Raw genomic sequence first — 22,579 nt, forward strand, 5'->3', positions numbered from 1 at the left:
GTCGCTGTAGCTACGCGCTAGGCAAGACAAGCAGTATGGCGGAAGAAGAGAGTGAATTTGAGTTAGAAGGTTTTAAAAAAGAATTGAATAGTTTATTTGTCAGTAGTTCAAGTGAAGAATACGGACTTCAAAGCAAGTTATATTGTGTACGGTTCTGTAAGGTAAAGCAATGTATTGGAATTACACCTGGGGGAGAGAGAGGAAAATACTTGTTTTCTCCAGGACAGACTCGTACTAGCTAACGGTAGCTAGCTAGCTAGCCAGAGCTCCTTTCTCTAATCTATGCTAAGGCTAACTAGCCAACCAACCTATTCCCCTCCCCCCCTCAAACAGACAGATAACAACCCGTAAATGGCTAGCTAGCAACCAATAAACCAACCTGTTTTTTCCCCCTGTAATGTCACATATGTTATATCCTAATTCACCCTTTTCAAAATGCATGATAGTAGCTAACTAGCTAGCTACGGGGAAAAGCATTGTCAAGTCGTTCTCGGGTAGCTTGCTTGTTAGCCAAGTTATCTTCAGTTCCCACTTTAGCGAGTTAGTTTAGCTGCTAGTTTACCAACAGTAGATTCGGGAACGTGTTAAGACCTCTAGTGGAATTCAATGTCTGCCCTTGTTTTTACAGTTTGTCAGATTGAAGCGTTAACGTTACATATACTTGTAGCTAGCTACAGTGTCTAGTTAGTGTGACTATGGCCTAGTTCTGTAATAATGTAGCTAGCTACAGTGTCTAGTTAGTGTGACTATGGCCTAGTTCTGTAATAATGTAGCTAGCTACAGTGTCTAGTTAGTCTGACTATGGCCTAGTTTGGTAATAATGTAGCTAGCTACAGTGTCTAGTTAGTGTGACTATGGCCTAGTTTGGTAATAATCTAGCTAGCTACAGTGTCTAGTTAGTGACTATGGCCTAGTTTGGTAATAATGTAGTTAGCTACAGTGTCTAGTTAGTGACTATGGCCTAGTTTGGTAATAATGTAGCTAGCTACAGTGTCTAGTTAGTGTGACTATGGCCTAGTTTGGTAATAATGTAGCTAGCTACAGTGTCTAGTTAGTCTGACTATGGCCTAGTTTGGTAATAATGTAGCTAGCTACAGTGTCTAGTTAGTGTGACTATGGCCTAGTTTGGTAATAATCTAGCTAGCTACAGTGTCTAGTTAGTGACTATGGCCTAGTTTGGTAATAATGTAGTTAGCTACAGTGTCTAGTTAGTGACTATGGCCTAGTTTGGTAATAATGTAGCTAGCTACAGTGTCTAGTTAGTGTGACTATGGCCTAGTTTGGTAATAATGTAGCTAGCTACAGTGTCTAGTTAGTCTGACTATGGCCTAGTTTGGTAATAATGTAGCTAGCGAAGTATTCAGTTGCTACTAAATAAGTTGAGATGGTGATACAGTGAAAGGGACAACAATTGTTTTTAATTGGGCCCATCCAACGTCTTGTTATGGTTTCCCTATCCACTGTCTTTATTTTTCCTCCCCCCTTTCCTACCTGTATCCCCCCCTTTCCTACCTGTATCTCCCCCCTTTCCTACCTGTATCTCCCCCCCTTCCTACCTGTATCCCCCCCTTTCCTACCTGTATCCCCCCCTTTCCTACCTGTATCCCCCCTTTCCTACCTGTATCCCCCCCCTTTCCTACCTGTATCTCCCCCTCCCCACCCCCTACCTGTATCTCCCCTACCTGTATCTCCCCCACCCCCTTTCCTACCTGTATCTCCCCCACCCCCTTCCCTCTCTCCTCCCTCTGCTCCCTTCCCTTGTAGTTGGTGGAGGTGTATTCAGGACGATGGCAGGTACCCTTGCCACAGCTGCAGGTGCTCCAGACTGCTCTATGTTCCTTTGTCCAAGCCTCGGCCTGCTTCCCGTCTGACTGTGAACATGTATGCTACACACTGAGTAGCCTTGCCCTGTAAGTATGATGTGTTGACTTGTTTACCTGCTCCTTGGGGTACATAGTCATGTCACCCCCAGTCTCCATCTCCAGTATGAGTGTTGTTTTCTAGGGTGACTCTGCTCCTTGGAGTCCATAGTCATGTCACCCCCAGTCTCCATCTCCAGTATGAGTGTTGACTTGTTTACCTGCTCCTTGGAGTCCATAGTCTTGTCACCCCCAGTCTCCATCTCCAGTATGAGTGTTGACTTGTTTACCTGCTCCTTGGGGTACATAGTCATGTCACCCCCAGTCTCCATCTCCAGTATGAGTGTTGTTTTCTAGGGTGACTCTGCTCCTTGGAGTCCATAGTCCTGTCACCCCCAGTCTCCATCTTCAGTATGAGTGTTGACTTGTTTACCTGCTCCTTGGAGTCCATAGTCCTGTCACCCCCAGTTTCCATCTCCAGTATGAGTGTTGTTTTCTAGGGTGACTCTGCTCCTTGGAGTCCATAGTCCTGTCACCCCCAGTCTCCATCTCCAGTATGAGTGTTGACTTGTTTACCTGCTCCTTGGAGTCCATAGTCCTGTCACCCCCAGTTTCCATCTCCAGTATGAGTGTTGTTTTCTAGGGTGACTCTGCTCCTTGTGTCCATAGTCCTGTCACCCCCAGTCTCCATCTCCAGTATGAGTGTTGACTTGTTTACCTGCTCCTTGGAGTCCATAGTCTTGTCACCCCCAGTCTCCATCTCCAGTATGAGTGTTGACTTGTTTACCTGCTCCTTGGAGTCCATAGTCCTGTCACCCCCAGTCTCCATCTCCAGTATGAGTGTTGACTTGTTTACCTGCTCCTTGGAGTCCATAGTCCTGTCACCCCCAGTTTCCATCTCCAGTATGAGTGTTGTTTTCTAGGGTGACTCTGCTCCTTGTGTCCATAGTCCTGTCACCCCCAGTCTCCATCTCCAGTATGAGTGTTGACTTGTTTACCTGCTCCTTGGGGTACATAGTCATGTCACCCCCAGTCTCCATCTCCAGTATGAGTGTTGTTTTCTAGGGTGACTCTGCTCCTTGGAGTCCATAGTCCTGTCACCCCCAGTCTCCATCTCCAGTATGAGTGTTGACTTGTTTACCTGCTCCTTGGGGTACATAGTCATGTCACCCCCAGTCTCCATCTCCAGTATGAGTGTTGTTTTCTAGGGTGACTCTGCCCCTTTCAGCCTTGTTATTCCGTCCCTGTTGTTACATTTATTAAAGGAGGTATGAGGCTCAAACAGTCCCCTCCCCTTTCTCTCCCCTCCCCTTTCTCTTCCCCTCCCCTTTCTCTTCCCCTCCCCTTTCTCTTCCCCTCCCCTTTCTCTCTCCCCCTCCCCTTTCTCTCTCCCCCTCCCCTTTCTCTCTCCCCCTCCCCTTTCTCTCCCCCTCCCCTTTCTCTCCCCCTCCCCTTTCTCTCTCCCTCCCCTTTCTCTCCCCCTCCCCTTTCTCTCCCCCTCCCCTTTCTCTCCCCCTCCCCTTTCTCTCTCCCTCCCCTTTCTCTCTCTCTCTCCCCTTTCTCTCTCTCCCTCCCCTTTCTCTCTCCCTCCCCTTTCTCTCTCCCTCCCCTTTCTCTCTCCCTCCCCTTTCTCTCTCCCTCCCCTTTCTCTCTCCCTCCCCTTTCTCTCTCCCTCCCCTTTCTCTCTCCCTCCCCTTTCTCTCTCCCTCCCCTTTCTCTCTCCCTCCCCTTTCTCTCCACCTCCCCTTTCTCTCCCCCTCCCCTTTCTCTCTCTCCCTCCCCTTTCTCTCTCTCCCTCCCCTTTCTCTCTCTCCCTCCCCTTTCTCTCTCTCCCTCCCCTTTCTCTCTCTCCCTCCCCTTTCTCTCTCTCCCTCCCCTTTCTCTCTCTCCCTCCCCTTTCTCTCTCTCCCTCCCCTTTCTCTCTCTCCCTCCCCTTTCTCTCTCTCCCTCCCCTTTCTCTCTCTCCCTCCCCTTTCTCTCTCTCCCTCCCCTTTCTCTCCCTCCCTCCCCTTTCTCTCTCCCCCACCCCTTTCTCTCTCTCCCCTCCCCTTTCTCTCCCCACAGGAGTGCTTTTGAGCTCTTGCTGTTTTTGAACAGAAATAAGATCCTGCAGGATCCCTTGAAAAAAATCCTTGATTCGTTCCAGGTGAGTTGTCTTAACAACCCCTTGCTTCCTAGCCTGGTTCCATATCTGTTTGTGCTGTCTTGCCAGCTCCTATGGTTGTTGTCATGTCAACAAGACGACACAAAGAGGCTGTGTTGACTCAGCTGACCAATCAGATCATATCCGTTTGAATCAGCTGACCAATCAGATCATATCCATTTCTCACTGCTTTATGGAATGCTCTGAAACATCACTCTTGAGTTTGGCAAGATGGCACGTAAAGATCTTGGACCAGGCTAACCTCTTCCTCCTTTTTTCAGGAATGTTTTTCCCAGCTGGAGAGACACCAGAACATCCACCTGCTGCAGGTGGGACAGATCATCAGAGAGAAGGGACCGTGGACCAACCCCATACTACAGGCCATCCTGAAGGACTCACAACTGCCCCGGGATGAAGGTGAGAGTCTGGGAGAGAAAGGCAGGATGAGAGAGGAGGGCCATGGACCAACTTCTACATACTCATCCATGTACCATGTTGTATTACTGACTAGAAATCTGTCCTGTAAATATCTGCTCTGGAGTCGTCCATCTATAATGACAGGAGTCCGTTAACTAGAGGTTCCTCTCTCTGTGGATTTAATATTTACTACTGTTGCACTCCTTTCTCTTTCTTTACCCCAAATATAGAGCACTATTTGGGATGCAACATTGACCCTTGACCTGTCTCTCTCCACAGTGGACCGGTACCTAGGCTCAGAGGTGCAACATTGACCCTTGACCTGTCTCTCCACAGTGGACCGGTACCTATGCTCAGAGGTGCAACATTGACCCTTGACCTGTCTCTCTCCACAGTGGACCAGTACCTAGGCTCAGAGGTGCAACATTGACCCTTGACCTGTCTCTCTCCACAGTGGACCAGTACCTAGGCTCAGAGGTGCAACATTGACCCTTGACCTGTCTCTCTCCACAGTGGACCGGTACCTAAGCTCAGAGGTGCCAGTGTTCTTTGAGCTGCGTGTTCGTTACCTGCTGTCCAGTGAGATGTTCACAGAGGCGGTGGTCTTGGCTAAGACCTGCTCTCAGCACCCCGTTGCCGGGCGACACCTGTTCTTCCGACAGGCCTACCTCACCTGTCTGTTGAAGGCATCGCTCCCTCGCCATATGCACGAAGAGGTGAGGGGAACAAACTTTGGTTATTAGGATTCCTGGGTTCTGGATAATAGCATCTGCTATATGACTTAAATATAACATGTTGGGAATGGGGGGGGGCTAATGACTGCTCGGGATAATTACTGTAATTGATAGATGGGATCTACTGTAGAGACGAGGATGGACTGATATGCTAGATGGGATGTAGAGATGAGAGGATGGACTGATGCTAGCTGGGATCCACAGTAGAGATGAGAGGATGGACTGATATGCTAGCTGGGATCCACAGTAGAGATGAGAGGATGGACTGAAATGCTAGATGGGATCTACAGTAGAGATGAGAGGATGAACTGATATGCTAGCTGGGATCTACAGTGGAGATGAGAGGATGGACTGATATGCTAGCTGGGATCTACAGTAGAGATGAGAGGATGGACTGATATGCTAGCTGGGATCTACAGTAGAGATGAGAGGATGGACTGATATGCTAGATGGGATGTAGAGATGAGAGGATGAACTGATATGCTAGATGGGATGTAGAGATGAGAGGATGGACTGATATGCTAGCTGGGATCTACAGTAGAGATGAGAGGATGGACTGATATGCTAGATGGGATGTAGAGATGATAGGATGAACTGATATGCTAGATGGGATGTAGAGATGATAGGATGTACTGATATGCTAGCTGGGATCTACAGTAGAGATGAGAGGATGGACTGATATGCTAGCTGGGATCTACAGTAGAGATGAGAGGATGGACTGATATGCTAGCTGGGATCTACAGTAGAGATGAGAGAATGGACTGATATGCTAGATGGGATGTAGAGATGAGAGGATGAACTGATATGTTAGATGGGATGTAGAGATGACAGGATGAACTGATATGCTAGCTGGGATCTACAGTAGAGATGAGAGGATGGACTGATATGCTAGCTGGGATCTACAGTAGAGATGAGAGGATGGACTGATATGCTAGCTGGGATCTACAGTAGAGATGAGAGGATGGACTGATATGTTAGATGGGATGTAGAGATGATAGGATGAACTGATATGCTAGCTGGGATGTAGAGATGAGAGGATGGACTGATATGCTAGCTGGGATCTACAGTAGAGATGAGAGGATGGACTGATATGCTAGATGGGATGTAGAGATGAGAGGTTGAACTGATATGCTAGATGGGATGTAGAGATGATAGGATGAACTGATATGCTAGCTGGGATGTAGAGATGAGAGGATGGACTGATATGCTAGCTGGGATCTACAGTAGAGATGAGAGGACGGACTGATATGCTAGCTGGGATCTACAGTAGAGATGAGAGGATGGACTGATGTGCTAGATGGGATGTAGAGATGAGAGGATGAACTGATATGCTAGCTGGGATCTACAGTAGAGATGAGAGGATGGACTGATATGCTAGCTGGGATGTAGAGATGAGAGGATGAACTGATATGCTAGCTGGGATCTACAGTGGAGATGAGAGGATGGACTGATATGCTAGCTGGGATCTACAGTAGAGATGAGAGGATGGACTGATATGCTAGATGGGATGTAGAGATGAGAGGATGAACTGATATGCTAGATGGGATGTAGAGATGATAGGATGAACTGATATGCTAGATGGGATGTAGAGATGAGAGGATGAACTGATATGCTAGCTGGGATCTACAGTAGAGATGAGAGGATGGACTGATATGCTAGCTGGGATGTAGAGATGAGAGGATGAACTGATATGCTAGCTGGGATCTACAGTGGAGATGAGAGGATGGACTGATATGCTAGCTGGGATCTACAGTGGAGATGAGAGGATGGACTGATATGCTAGCTGGGATCTACAGTGGAGATGAGAGGATGGACTGATATGCTAGCTGGGATCTACAGTAGAGATGAGAGGATGGACTGATATGCTAGCTGGGATCTACAGTAGAGAGGAGAGAATGGACTGATATGCTAGCTGGGATGTAGAGATGAGAGGATGGACTGATATGCTAGCTGGGATCTACAGTAGAGATGAGAGGATGGACTGATATGCTAGCTGGGATCTACAGTAGAGATGATTGGATGGACTGATATGCTAGATGGGATCTACAGTGGAGATGAGAGGATGGACTGATATGCTAGCTGGGATCTACAGTAGAGATGAGAGGATGGACTGATATGCTAGCTGGGATCTACAGTAGAGATGAGAGGATGGACTGATATGCTAGCTGGGATCTACAGTGGAGATGAGAGGATGGACTGATATGCTAGCTGGGATCTACAGTGGAGATGAGAGGATGGACTGATATGCTAGATGGGATCTACAGTAGAGATGAGAGGATGGACTGATATGCTAGCTGGGATCTACAGTAGAGATGAGAGGATGGACTGATATGCTAGATGGGATGTAGAGATGATAGGATGAACTGATATGCTAGCTGGGATCTACAGTGGAGATGAGAGGATGGACTGATATGCTAGCTGGGATCTACAGTAGAGATGAGAGGATGGACTGATATGCTAGCTGGGATCTACAGTGGAGATGAGAGGATGGACTGATATGCTAGATGGGATGTAGAGATGATAGGATGAACTGATATGCTAGCTGGGATCTACAGTGGAGTTGAGAGGATGGACTGATATGCTAGCTGGGATCTACAGTAGAGATGAGAGGATGGACTGATATGCTAGATGGGATGTAGAGATGAGCGGAAGAACTGATATTCTAGATGGGATGTAGAGATGATAGGATGAACTGATATGCTAGATGGGATGTAGAGATGAGAGGATGAACTGATATGCTAGCTGGGATCTACAGTAGAGATGAGAGGATGGACTGATATGCTAGCTGGGATGTAGAGATGAGAGGATGAACTGATATGCTAGCTGGGATCTACAGTGGAGATGAGAGGATGGACTGATATGCTAGCTGGGATCTACAGTGGAGATGAGAGGATGGACTGATATGCTAGCTGGGATCTACAGTGGAGATGAGAGGATGGACTGATATGCTAGCTGGGATCTACAGTAGAGATGAGAGGATGGACTGATATGCTAGCTGGGATCTACAGTAGAGATGAGAGGATGGACTGATATGCTAGCTGGGATGTACAGTAGAGATGAGAGGATGGACTGATATGCTAGCTGGGATCTACAGTAGAGAGGAGAGAATGGACTGATATGCTAGCTGGGATGTAGAGATGAGAGGATGAACTGATATGCTAGCTGGGATCTACAGTAGAGAAGATTGGATGGACTGATATGCTAGATGGGATCTACAGTGGAGATGAGAGGATGGACTGATATGCTAGCTGGGATCTACAGTAGAGATGAGAGGATGGACTGATATGCTAGCTGGGATCTACAGTAGAGATGAGAGGATGGACTGATATGCTAGCTGGGATCTACAGTAGAGATGAGAGGATGGACTGATATGCTAGCTGGGATCTACAGTGGAGATGAGAGGATGGACTGATATGCTAGCTGGGATCTACAGTGGAGATGAGAGGATGGACTGATATGCTAGATGGGATCTACAGTAGAGATGAGAGGATGGACTGATATGCTAGCTGGGATCTACAGTAGAGATGAGAGGATGGACTGATATGCTAGATGGGATGTAGAGATGATAGGATGAACTGATATGCTAGCTGGGATCTACAGTAGAGATGAGAGGATGGACTGATATGCTAGCTGGGATCTACAGTGGAGATGAGAGGATGGACTGATATGCTAGATGGGATGTAGAGATGATAGGATGAACTGATATGCTAGCTGGGATCTACAGTGGAGTTGAGAGGATGGACTGATATGCTAGCTGGGATCTACAGTAGAGATGAGAGGATAAGGTTTTGACGAAGATGATGTGTTTTGTACAAGAGCACTAATACAAGCACTAAGTAATTCCTAAATGTGGTTGTTGCAGTCCATATTTGGAGTTGCTGCCTTTTCCCCTTGTTTGAAAGGTTTAGTCAGTCACTTATGGGGTTGGGTGGGATTGCTGACTACAGGTAGAAGACAATAGTCATTTCTGCTAGCCTGCAATGTAGCGGGGAGAATTTTGCCGGTGTAGCGGGGAGAATTTTGCCGGTGTAGCGGGGAGAAATAGCTGATGTAGCGGGGAGAAATAGCTGAAAGTAACGCTCCCCTAACGGTGTAGCCCTGCGTTCGCCCTCCACTACACCACTGGAATCTACCGTATAAATGCTTGAATGATGTCACCATTTCTTCTTCTCTCTCTCTATCTGTAGATGTCTGACATTGACGGTAAGGACGCTGTGGATATCGTGTGTAACACAGAGAGTGAGGAGAGCGACGAGACGCTCCTGGCCCTCTGCACAGCCTTCCTCTCTCAGCAGCTACACCGGGGAGACATGTACTGCATGTGGTGAGGCCCGTCACTGTCTATACACATCATACTGGTCTGTGTTCACTGTCTATACACATCATACTGGTCTGTGTTCACTGTCTATACACATCATACTGGTCTGTGTTCACTGTCTATACACATCATACTGGTCTGTGTTCTACACCGGGGAGACATGTACTGCATGTGGTGAGCCTCGTCACTGTCTATACACATCATGGAAATCGATCCTATATCGCACAACTGACTTAATGCAATATCCAATCAGTGAGCAGAAACAAGTTGACGAGACTCGTCGTAATCGTTCCGTTTGGAAATCTGACCCCAGTTGTCATAGCTGTCAGTGCTGCTGCAAACTGTGACAGAAGAGGCATACCAAATGGGAAATGTAGAAAACATTGTCGAGACAGCGTGGCTAGTTCTGGGGTACGTGGTCTGGCCACTCTTGTTGCGGGGTATGTGGTCTGGCCACTCTTGTCGTGGGGTACGTGGTCTGGCCACTCTTGTCGTGGGGTACGTGGTCTGGCCACTCTTGTTGCGGGGTACGTGGTCTGGCCACTCTTGTTGCGGGGTACGTGGTCTGGCCACTCTTGTCGTGGGGTACGTGGTCTGGCCACTCTTGTTGCGTGGTACGTGGTCTGGCCACTCTTGTCGCGGGGTACGTGGTCTGGCCACTCTTGTCGCGGGGTACGTGGTCTGGCCACTCTTGTCGCGGGGTACGTGGTCTGGCCACTCTTGTCGTGGGGTACGTGGTCTGGCCACTCTTGTCGTGGGGTACGTGGTCTGGCCACTCTTGTCGTGGGGTACGTGGTCTGGCCACTCTTGTCTTGGGGTACGTGGTCTGGCCACTCTTGTCGTGGGGTACGTGGTCTGGCCACTCTTGTCGCGGGGTACGTGGTCTGGCCACTCTTGTCGCGGGGTACGTGGTCTGGCCACTCTTGTCGTGGGGTACGTGGTCTGGCCACTCTTGTCGCGGGGTACGTGGTCTGGCCACTCTTGTCGCGGGGTACGTGGTCTGGCCACTCTTGTCGCGGGGTACGTGGTCTGGCCACTTGTCGCGGGGTACGTGGTCTGGCCACTCTTGTCGCGGGGTACGTGGTCTGGCCACTCTTGTCGTGGGGTACGTGGTCTGGCCACTCTTGTCGCGGGGTACGTGGTCTGGCCACTCTTGTCGTGGGGTACGTGGTCTGGCCACTCTTGTCGTGGGGTACGTGGTCTGGCCACTCTTGTCGTGGGGTACGTGGTCTGGCCACACTTGTCGTGGGGTACGTGGTCTGGCCACTCTTGTCGCGGGGTACGTGGTCTGGCCACTCTTGTCGCGGGGTACGTGGTCTGGCCACTCTTGTCGCGGGGGACGTGGTCTGGCCACTCTTGTCGCGGGGGACGTGGTCTGGCCACTCTTGTCGCGGGGGACGTGGTCTGGCCACTCTTGTCGTGGGGTACGTGGTCTGGCCACTCTTGTCGTGGGGTACGTGGTCTGGCCACTCTTGTCGTGGGGTACGTGGTCTGGCCACTCTTGTCGTGGGGTACGTGGTCTGGCCACTCTTGTCGTGGGGTACGTGGTCTGGCCACTCTTGTCGTGGGGTACGTGGTCTGGCCACTCTTGTCGCGGGGTACGTGGTCTGGCCACTCTTGTCGCGGGGGACGTGGTCTGGCCACTCTTGTCGCGGGGGACGTGGTCTGGCCACTCTTGTCGCGGGGGACGTGGTCTGGCCACTCTTGTCGCGGGGTACGTGGTCTGGCCACTCTTGTCGCGGGGTACGTGGTCTGGCCACTCTTGTCGCGGGGTACGTGGTCTGGCCACTCTTGTCGCGGGGTACGTGGTCTGGCCACTCTTGTCGTCGGGTACGTGGTCTGGCCACTCTTGTCGTGGGGTACGTGGTCTGGCCACTCTTGTCTTGGGGTACGTGGTCTGGCCACTCTTGTCGTGGGGTACGTGGTCTGGCCACTCTTGTCGCGGGGTACGTGGTCTGGCCACTCTTGTCGCGGGGTACGTGGTCTGGCCACTCTTGTCGCGGGGTACGTGGTCTGGCCACTCTTGTCGTGGGGTACGTGGTCTGGCCACTCTTGTTGCGTGGTACGTGGTCTGGCCACTCTTGTCGTGGGGTACGTGGTCTGGCCACTCTTGTCGTGGGGTACGTGGTCTGGCCACTCTTGTCGCGGGGTACGTGGTCTGGCCACTCTTGTCGCGGGGTACGTGGTCTGGCCACTCTTGTCGCGGGGTACGTGGTCTGGCCACTGTCTTGTCGCGGGGTACGTGGTCTGGCCACTCTTGTCGCGGGGTACGTGGTCTGGCCACTCTTGTCGCGGGGTACGTGGTCTGGCCACTCTTGTCGCGGGGTACGTGGTCTGGCCACTCTTGTCGCGGGGTACGTGGTCTGGCCACTCTTGTCGCGGGGTACGTGGTCTGGCCACTCTTGTCGCGGGGTACGTGGTCTGGCCACTCTTGTCGCGGGGTACGTGGTCTGGCCACTCTTGTCGCGGGGTACGTGGTCTGGCCACTCTTGTCGCGGGGTACGTGGTCTGGCCACTCTTGTCGCGGGGTACGTGGTCTGGCCACTCTTGTCGCGGGGTACGTGGTCTGGCCACTCTTGTCGTGGGGGACGTGGTCTGGCCACTCTGTCCAGTTTCAATGTGAACGGCGCTAACTAGCTTAGCTCATTTATGAAACCGTGATCTGATGTGTGACCGGATTGGATGTTGCATTACAATTGATTTACTTTATGTGTCAGCAAAGATGCTTGAGATGGTCACCTGCATCTGAGTAGACATTGTGTCCAAGTGGCTTCGCTGTTCTCCCGAGTGGCGCAGCGGTCTGAGGCACTGCATCTCAGTGCTAGAGACGTCACTACAGACCCTGGATCAGCGGTCTGAGGCACTGCATCTCAGTGCTAGAGACGTCACTACAGACCCTGGATCAGCGGTCTGAGGCACTGCATCTCAGTGCTAGAGACGTCACTACAGACCCTGGATCAGCGGTCTGAGGCACTGCATCTCAGTGCTAGAGACGTCACTACAGACCCTGGATCAGCGGTCTGAGGCACTGCATCTCAGTGCTAGAGACGTCACTACAGACCCTGGATCAGCGGTCTGAGGAACTGCATCTCAGTGCTAGAGACGTCATTACAGACACCCTGGTTTCGAATCCAGGCTGTATCACCACCGGGGCCGTGAATCGGGGAGTCCCGTAGGGCGGCGCACGATTGGCCCAGCATCGTCTGTGTTAGAGTTTGTCCCGGGGGTAGACCGTCCATTGTAAATAAGAATTTGTTCTTAACTGACTTGCCTAGTTTAAAATAAAGGTTAAATAAATAAAAATATATATATATATACATTTTTTTTAAATACCTAAATAAATACAATTGAAAGCTGACATGTATTTATCCTGCTTGTTCTTTGATGTTTGTGGTTTTCTGGGCCTGGTTACCGTTCAGCACCTGGTGAGAACTGTTGACATGAATGGGGCTTTATAGACAACATTGATTGATTGATTGATTGATCTTGGACCACTTCCTACTCCCCCGTTGGGATCTGATTTACAAACCCAGGTTTTTAATTGAGTCCGCTAATGAATAAACTTACTTTTTTATTTTTTATTTAACCCAGTAATAATTCACCTTTTTATTAAAGAAGTGGATTATTTTTTTATCATCTTGTTATTGAATCTCTTCCTCTTCCAGGGATTTGGTGTTCATATGGAGTCGACTCCGCCTGCGGGTCAACCCTTCCAAACAGGCCTTCCTGGAAGAGAGTCATCGGTTGCTGCTGTCTGCCACCAACATCAGATCCATATTCTCTTTCATTAGAGTGATCCTTGCAGAGGTGAGCCAGGAACTCCTGCGATTGTTGATTTTTAGTGCTGAAATTCCAGCTGCCATTTTGTTTGTTCAGATGTAATGGAGTTGTTGTGGTAGAGGATGATGTGAAAAGCTTCTTTTTTGATTTGGGTTGTACCTCCGCTCAGGTGGCTTGGCTTAGGTCAGCGTTCTTCAGATGCTTTGTTGAGGATTACTGTGCCGACTAGAGAGATGATTTGGGTTGTACCTCCGCTCAGGTGGCTTGGCTTAGGTCAGCGTTCTTCAGATGCTTTGTTGAGGATTACTGTGCCGACTAGAGAGATGAATAGAAGCCATGGCTTTTATTTGGGGGGTTTGACTGAGAATTTGTGTTGAACTGTCAAACAACATGAGCGGTTGGACGAGTAACCGAAAGGTCGCAAGATCGAATCCCCCTGAGCTGACGAGGTACAAATCTGTCGTTCTGCCCCTGAACAAGGCAGTTAACCCCACTGGTCCCCGGTTAGGCCGACATTGAAAATAAGAATTTGTTCTTTAACTGACTTGCCTAGTAAAATAAAAATACCATCAGCTTAGCATGGTGCTGGGGTGCGACTCAAATGGGCCCCTACTTATGGTCCCTGGTTAAGAATAGCACACTACAGTATATAGGGAATAGTTCACTTTTTTTGGGACACAGCCCAGATCATGATTAGGCCGACTCGTTAGTATAATTGTTTGTTTTTCAGTCAAAAATAGACACCTTTTGATGAAGATGAGCAACAAAGACTGGATGAATACATGATCTAAATACTGAGCTATATTTTATTCTCCAAAACATTTTGGTATTATTTTATACTCGTATACAATCCCCGAGGGAAAGATTTGAGTTTAACCAGTACACAGAGTTTTCTAAACGCCGCTTGGATTGGAACCTGGTGCTTCGGGTCAGATCACCTGTAAATAGAGCTCTTTGTCCACGCAGACCAGCGGTGTGTTTGGTGTCCAAATCCAGATGTATGAGCAGAGAATAACCCCATTACCTACTGTGGAATATGGTGCTGGATCTTTGATGTTATAGGGGCCGTTCTGCTTCCGCTGGTCCTGGACCTGACTGTGTGCCTAAAAATATATATATATAAATACATGTTTTTGTACAGCATGGGTAATTCACTGACCCCCTTCTGTTCTATTTCTGTTCTGCTCTCCCAGCTGGGAAAGGATGGTCTCCAGTTCTGTGTGGAGCTCTGCACCCACGCCCTCCAGACGAACCCCTGCGACGCCGCCACCAAGTCCCTCATCTACAAGACGGTAGCCTACCTCCTCCCCAACGACCTGGAGGTCTGCCGGGCCTGCGCCCTCCTCGTCTTCTTCCTAGAACGCACCGTGGAGGCCTACAAAACGGTGTTCCTCCTCTACACGCACCCCGACCAGGAGTACCACGTCGAAGCCGGTCCCATCGGGAACCACATCCGCTTTGAGATCCTCCAGACCCTGAAGAGAGGTCTCTACTTCGATCCAGAGTTCTGGAACCTTTTGAATCTCCGGACCAACTGCCTGAAGCTGATGAGCGAGAAGAAGGCGGCGTTGGCGAGGATGATGATGATGGAGGAGGAGGATGATGGGTGGGTGTCCAACCACTGCAGCACCGCCACCAAAGAGCCCTGTTGCAGCTGGAGCGCTGACCTGTCGGAGCGTGCGCAGCCTAAACATGTAGAGACTAAACCGGTACAGAAACACGTTCAGATTAAACCCTTTCATCAGGTAACGGCGCCCAAAAGGCGGTTCCAAAAAGAAGAGAAGAATCACGTTTCCGTGGCAGCCAAACGTGTCAAAGCTCAAAGGTTGGAAAAAACCTCTGTTGTCGAGTCGCAGCGGCTGCCTGTTAATCATGTGACGCCGGCGATGGCGATGGCGAAGACGGAGAAGCTGGCTGAACCCCCTGTTGGCGAGGAACAACCTGTTATAAAAAGAAGAGGGAGGAAGCCTGGGCCGAAGCCGGGACCGCGGTCATCCGTCAAAACAACAGAGCCCTCAGTCGAGACCACCTCTGTCAGACGGTCCTTCAGACAACTGGACATGGCGCAGGAGAACCTGGCCAGGCAAGTCGGTCACAGACCACATAGGCACATGACCAGACTCTCGGAGAAGAAACCTCCTAAACGGAGGGGTAGGAAACCCCGGTGGCTCCTGGAGGGTACGTTCCAGGCTGAGAACAGTGCTCCCCGGAAGGGTCGCCGACCGGGGAGGAAACCTACACAGCAGAAGACCCAGCAGACACCAGTGGACAAGACCAATAAGACCTCTCGGTCTGGTGCCGCTGTCAAGGAAAGCACAACCAAACAAAAGAATGCTGTGACCACACAAAATAAAATGGCGGCCGCTCGTCTAACAGCTCCGAGGGAACAGGAAGGTAAACGTCAGAAGGAGATTCCCGCTACTAACCACCTACCAGTAGTATCTCCTGCTCATGACTCAAAGCTGGAGGTCTCCCTACCTGACAATGAAGTATTTGGGTTCTTCCATGAGGATTATCTCAGTAGGCAAGGACTGGTGACTCTAAACTGTGATAAATCTAAGGCACCAATCCAGGCACAGTATCGGGTGAAGGACAGACTCGGAGAGGTGTTTCTCCTTTCCGCTCAGAACGCCAGTCTCTTCATAGAGCAGTTGCACAACTACGCCCAGACGCCTAAGGCGGAAGGTGTCACGTTGAATACCGAAACCTGTTTGTTGAAAGCGACAGATGTCCGTCCCTCCCTGAACCAAAGTTGTCTGCCGGTGCCATGTGAAGCTTCGAGGGTATTTTACCAGACGTCTGCAGTGGAAATGGAAGTTGAGGTCTACTCACAAACTGTCACTGCAACAGACATGACTTTCACACCACAAGGTGGCGCTGTCGAACACATCGCAAGTCCCAAGGAGGACGGATTCTCTACCGATGCTCAGCAAACATGTATTCCATCTGTTCTCTCAGTGAATGTAATTGTTCCTAATAACACAGGAAGAAGAACAAATACATATGTAACTGATGTTCCAAGAGAACCAACGGAAGTTACGAATGTTCCAAAAAAGCGAACCGCTTCTGAAGTCGCGGAGATTCTAGAATCGTCCAGGAAGTCCGAAGTTACCGACATTCTGAAAGAGGCTATGGATATAGCAAACATTGGTGTGGATGAAGCAATGGTGGGTGACACTGGCAGCGTCCCTGGAAAGGAAACTCGGGAGCTTGTTGTTCTTACTCCTTTCTGCTGGCTGGCTAATACCTCAATGGATGCGTTTGCTAGAGAGTTTGAAAAGTTTGCCAAGGGTCCGGATTCTGATGTTGTCGCAAAGCAGCAGTCGGTGACACCACAGACCACAGATGGTGTCTCGCGCAAAATGTTGGAGACGACATCGTCAACGGTGACACCACAGTCTCCAAAAGTCATCCCTACGGCCGTCACAGACCCAGTGGTCCTTGAGGACACTTCAAAAATAACCAAAGTCACCCCACAGGACACTACAGACATCCAGGAAAACATGGACACTCGACACACCCAACTGGACATTAAAGGTATCTCACAAAACGCGGAGCCGGAGGATATCCCAATGGCCGCTGAGAGCTTCCCACGGCTCACTGATGAGACCCGGCAGCTTGAGCACCCTGTGGACTCGACACAGGACAATGGCACCCCTCAGTTCACTGAAGACCCCCCACAGAATACACAGGACATAAGACAACTCGCAGAGGACACCCTGAAAGTCACTTTCACTGAGGTCACCCCACAGGCTACTGAGGACCGCACAAAAGCCACGGTGGATACTCCAGAGGCTGTGGACACACTACCACAGAACATAGAGGAGGACAGCTCGGAGGGAATTGAGGATAGCCGGGAAGTTACTGTAGACAGCCAGGAAGTTACTGTAGACAGCCAGGAAGTTACTGTAGACAGCCAGGAAGTCACTGTAGACAGCCAGGAAGTCACTGTAGATACCTCTGAGCACATTGAGGATGCCCTACAAAACACTGCAGACACCCTACAGCTCACAGTGGATGCCCCAATGGTCTCTGAAGACCTCACCAAGGACACACGTGGTGCCACACAGAACAATGGGGACACGCCACAGCTCCATGAGGACACACCGATCACTGAGGACACCCCAAGAGTCCCCGAAGAGACGTCACAGGAACCCAAAGACACCTCAAAGGTCAGCGGAGATTCCCCGATGGTCTCTGAGGACACCCCACAGAACACACAAGTCAATGAAGACACCTCAATGGTTACTGAAGACACCCCACAGGACACACGGTACAATTCACTGGTCAACCCGAAAGTCACTGAAAGTGCTCACACTCCAAAGGTCAACCCAAGAGTCCCCGAAGACACATCACAGGATTCCGAAGACCCCTCAAAAGTCACTGAAAACTCTCCACAGAAAACACAGGACACCCCAAAATTCACAAAAGACAACCCAACTGTCTCTGGGGATATCGGACAAACTCCTGGAGATGGCACCCCACAGGAAAATGAGAACAGCCCACTGGCATATCGCTGTAGTCTCTGCAACAAGGTTTTCAAAGGCAAACGCGTTATAGCCCACGCCATGTACCACTTCCGCAGGGACCAATGTATGTTCTGTAGGATGCTGTTCAAAAACGACCTGCTCGCTATGATGCATCTGTCCCGACACGTCGACAAGTTGAAAAAAGGAAACCTACCGTCTGATATTGAGGAGGTCCGTGAGAACTGTAAAGCTGGGATGTCAGACACGCCTGGACGCTCAACGCAGAGGGGGAGACGGGGACGCAAGAGGATCCCTGTAAACTCCGCCGAGTCAACACCTCCGGATCGCAGGAAGCTACGGTCGACCAATAGGATCTCCTCTATAAACTGCTCGGAGTCAACTCCACCGGATCGCAGGAAGCTACGGTCTAACCCTAAGCTACTGTCGACCAATGGGCTCTCAACTGACTCTCAACCTTCACCAGATACTAAACTCGCAACAGAAGAGTCTGAAGGCAAGCAGTCGACACAGAAGGTCAATGGACAGAGGGGCAGAAGACGAGTTAAGGTTGAAGGAATTGAGGGTGATGGTGATACTCAGGCAGAGGAACAAGAAAAGATCAGTAGGAGGCAAGAGGAGGAGCACTCTGCTCTGGAACAGAGGGAGGAACCCGTGGAGATTGCTACTTCTCTGGTGAAGACATCGACAGGTGAACAAGGGGGAACCTGCTCCTCTCCTCTGACAACGTTTTTGGAAGAAGGGGAGAAACCCTGTTCCTCGGCAAAGACCATGGAGGTCAACACAGAATCTCAGGCTGTATCGGTAACACAGGACAGGCTTTCAGTTTCACCTCTAGAGACTTCAGTTCAGGGTAAGGAGACTCCCGGAAGCTGCCCTGTGGAGGGATGCACAGAGATATTCACTGGAAAACGGCGTTCTCTCCTCGGACATATTCTGGACGATCACCGCGGCGACGCCAAACCCTTGGAAACGACGTTCCGTCACGGGAATGGCAAATGCAATATTTGCCAGAAACATGTTTTGACTTTGCAGCATTACCAGCACCACATTTTATGGCACAAAGGAATTCCCAGGCATCCCTGTCTACATGATGGATGTAAAGCCCGGTTCAGTGCAGCGACAGAAATGAGGAACCACGCCAAGACCCATCAGCCGCTCCTGGCAGTGTGCTGCTTCCCAGGTTGTCGGGAGCGCTTGGCTTGTCTTCCGGAGCTGAACCGCCACGAACAAGAACACTATCGTCTTCCAAAGGAAGGGAAGATTGAATCCGTTTCCTCTACCCTTGTCACCAATACCACCTCTGTTAACGTGATTAAACCGTGTAAGACGGGGAGGAATAAGCTACAGGAGATGCAGGGTGTAAAGAGACGATGGCCTCTTAGAGAAAAGGAGGGATCGGCAACTGACCTCACTACTACTGTAAAGGTAACCAGGAAGTATGACTTGACCAAGACGTTAAAGAGAACGCAGGTCGTAAAGAAACGGCATGTTCATGGAGATCCTCGTACTACTGACCCCTCTACCGTCTCTGTAAAGGCAACAAATACGTTGAGGAAATTGCGGGTTAAGAGGAAACCGTGTGTTGGTAAGAAAATGGACGCTCCAACTACTCCCGTCACCACGTCCAATGAAAAAGCTGAGCAAGCGAGCAAGAAGTTAAAGATGATTCATAAGGTGAAGAAAGCGTGGGCTGTAAAGAGACAGAACGTTAGCGAAGACGATCATACCCCAACTGGTCCAACCACCTCCACCACCATTACCGCCACTGAAAAAGTTACCAAAAAGCTAAAAATCATAAACAAGTTGACGAAAATGCGAGTGATTAAGAAACCGAACGTTAGCAAAGAAAAGGATACCCAACTGGATCCAGCCACCGACACAAAAGTGACAGAAAAGTTAAAGAAAACGCAACTTGTGAAGAAACCGAGTGTTGGAAAAGACCCCAGGAAGATGTCAAGCGTTAGCACAGACGAGGACACCACCCCCCAACCTGTTCCTCCCACCGTCACTCCGAAAGTCACCGAGAAGTTACCCGTGGTGACCGAGAAGTTAAAGAAAACACAAGTTCTAAAGAAACAAAGAGTTATCAAGGAACCCAAGAGGCCTGTTAGCAAAGAACCCAGGAAGACCTCTGGTCCAGAGAAACATGTTAATGAAGTCACAGAAGTGGTAGGAAGTAAATCAAAGGAAAAAGCTGATAAACCATTGGTGGAAACATCAGACTCAACAGCTAGCGATGTCTGTGACCAGAAGATGGTTAACGGACACGTAAAGGACCTCCCTAAAGAATCGCCAAAATACCAGAGAAGTCTTAAAACAAGTACAGTTTCCAAATCCAAGAAATGTGACCCACGAAACCATAAACCTGCTACTCCCAAAACCCCTACAAATACTCCCAAAACCCCTGCAAATACTCCCAAACCCCCTGCAAATACTCCCAAACCCCCTATCAAGGAGGAAGCGAAAAACTCAACTTTCTTTGGGAAGATTAACAACAGGCCATACATCCGGCCTCCACCCACGGCCTACCTAGACGAGCGGTACACCACCATGCCAAAACGCAGGAAAGAGATGTCCTGGACCCCTCGCTTCTCTCCGACGCGCCCGGACCTCGTGGTGGAGGCGTCGGGGACCACGGCGACACCGTCCGTCCATAGGCAGCGCTGCGCCAAGTGTTTCTTGTCCTTCGACAGTGGAGAAGAGTTGCAGACGCACGTCTCGCTGAAGAAGTGCGCAACCCTTTTCGGCTTCGACTCAGACGAGGACAGTAAGTATAACATTGTGACTTGTTGTTAACATATTTGTCTACTTCGGGGATTTGATTTCTCGTTGATTGATTGAATTAAAAAAAAAAAAAACATTATTTGAATGATAGTTAATACAAGGTCATTTAGGAGCTGTTTCCGGATGCTGATTTAAGCCTAGAAGTCGTGGATTTAAAAACCATCTCAACGGGGAATCCATCAAAGTATTCTTAGTCCCAGACTACCCTTAATATGTGTCTGGTAAACCTCCAAGTGTAGTAGATTATATGTCTGGTAAACCTCCTGTAGTAGATTATGTGTGTCTGGTAAACCTCCTGTAGTAGATTATGTGTCTGGTAAACCTCCTGTAGTAGATTATGTGTCTGGTAAACCTCCTGTAGTAGATTATGTGTCTGGTAAACCTCCAAGTGTAGTAGATTATGTGTCTGGTAAACCTCCTGTAGTAGATTATGTGTCTGGTAAACCTCCTGTAGTAGATTATGTGTGTCTGGTAAACCTCCTCAAAGTGTAGTAGATTATGTGTGTCTGGTAAACCTCCCGTAGTAGATTATGTGTCTGGTAAACCTCCCGTAGTAGATTATGTGTCTGGTAAACCTCCTGTAGTAGATTATATGTCTGGTAAACCTCCTCAAAGTGTAGTAGATTATGTGTGTCTGGTAAACCTCCTGTAGTAGATTATGTGTGTCTGGTAAACCTCCTGTAGTAGATTATGTGTGTCTGGTAAACCTCCTGTAGTAGATTATGTGTGTCTGGTAAACCTCCTGTAGTAGATTATGTGTGTCTGGTAAACCTCCTGTAGTAGATTATATAAATTATTTTAAATTGGATTTTTCCTCCATATTGTGTTTATGCTGAAAGCTCCAGATGTTGTATGCTGATTTATGGTTTGTGATTTACTATTGTTTCAGGTAGCTCGTGAAAGCTGATAGACAAGAGGACATGTTTGGATGTGCTGCTAGGGAAGGGGGGGTGTGGGGGCTGTTGAACCCCCTCCAAAACCTGCTAGGAGTGTTGAACCCCTTTCGACCCTGCTACCTCACTGAGGGGCGACCAGGGTTTACAGGACTCTAACATGACTTGCTGGCTAGTCTGGGACAGCCGTGCCAGGCCTCCCCTTGTGACTGAGGCTGGCAATCTGAGGCGGCTACAACAGGAGACACCTCTCAACCCTGCTACCCTTTTTATTGAAGAGGATTCCTAAAGCGTTAACTCTTTTTTACATGACTTGCTGACTAGCCTGGGATGTGACTGAAGTTGGCCCGGTTGGCTACAGCAGAAGACGGAGAACAGTAAAAGGGTTGTGACCATTTCTTCCATGTTCTGTCTCCCATGGTCATAGGAGTGACCTACGACCTTTGAACCCTGACCTCAAATCCAAAGTTCAAAGAGGTCTTTTGGGCTGACCGATTTTTTGATTCGTCGACCAGGAAGCGTCTCTAAACTAAAGCCTGAAGGACTTATGAGGCGGACACTATGAGACCTGGCCTGGATAGTTAATATATTCTTAGTTTTTTTTATTTGTTTTTGACTGTATTTACTTTGGACTGAAGAAGTGCCTGGAATCCAACCTGCTACTTCCTGCTTCTCTTCTATTGGTCAATGGTCCAGGGGTTTCCTCCCAATTTGGCATCTTATTCCCTCTATAGTTGCACTACCGTATGTGAGCCCTGGTCAAAAGCAGTGTACTATTAAAAGGGAATAATTTGGGCCACGGAGACTCGTTGCCGGGGTCAAGGAGTGACTCTTGAAGATGTGAGAACTGATGATATGCAGGGATGTTAACTAAACAAAATGTTCAAATATTTAACACACACTAAAAAAAAAAAAAATGTTTTTTTATATTGCTCATTGCTATTGCACTTGTCACTTAAACCCAAAACCCCCCTAGTGAGTTTAACAGTCAAACTGCCAGTGGGAAAGAGGCTCCTAAACCCCCCTAGTGAGTTTAACAGTCAAACTGCCAAGGGGAACGAGGCTCCTAAACCCCCCTAGTGAGTTTAACAGTCAAACTGCCAAGGGGAACGAGGCTCCTAAACCCCCCTAGTGAGTTTAACAGTCAAACTGCCAGGGGGA

At 49.4% G+C, this 22,579-nt stretch overlaps 1 protein-coding gene across 1 annotated transcript; it reads left to right on the forward strand.

The window, feature by feature from the left end:
• Nucleotides 1-22,313, forward strand: LOC139393712 (mucin-2-like). The gene is made up of 9 exons (XM_071142063.1): nt 1-161; nt 1,765-1,910; nt 3,924-4,005; nt 4,284-4,419; nt 4,933-5,135; nt 9,341-9,477; nt 13,137-13,278; nt 14,445-20,508; nt 21,415-22,313. The coding sequence occupies exons 1-9, from the start codon at nt 36-38 to the stop codon at nt 21,423-21,425; spliced, it is 7,047 nt and encodes a 2,348-aa protein (XP_070998164.1). The 5' UTR covers nt 1-35; the 3' UTR covers nt 21,426-22,313.
• The last annotated feature ends 266 nt before the right edge of the window (nt 22,314-22,579 follow it).

The sequence above is a fragment of the Oncorhynchus clarkii genome, unplaced genomic scaffold (assembly GCF_045791955.1).
Source record: "Oncorhynchus clarkii lewisi isolate Uvic-CL-2024 unplaced genomic scaffold, UVic_Ocla_1.0 unplaced_contig_5423_pilon_pilon, whole genome shotgun sequence".
NCBI lineage: Eukaryota > Metazoa > Chordata > Actinopteri > Salmoniformes > Salmonidae > Oncorhynchus > Oncorhynchus clarkii.

What these genes read in the sequence shown, in the direction of transcription:
- LOC139393712 (XM_071142063.1), top strand. Translation starts at nt 36, where the DNA reads ATGGCGGAAGAAGAGAGTGAATTTGAGTTAGAAGGTTTTAAAAAAGAA. An exon ending in AAATCCTTGATTCGTTCCAG is followed by an intron (nt 4,006 to 4,283) that starts GTGAGTTGTCTT and finishes TCCTTTTTTCAG; the next exon opens with GAATGTTTTTCCCAGCTGGA. An exon ending in TTAGAGTGATCCTTGCAGAG is followed by an intron (nt 13,279 to 14,444) that starts GTGAGCCAGGAA and finishes CTGCTCTCCCAG; the next exon opens with CTGGGAAAGGATGGTCTCCA.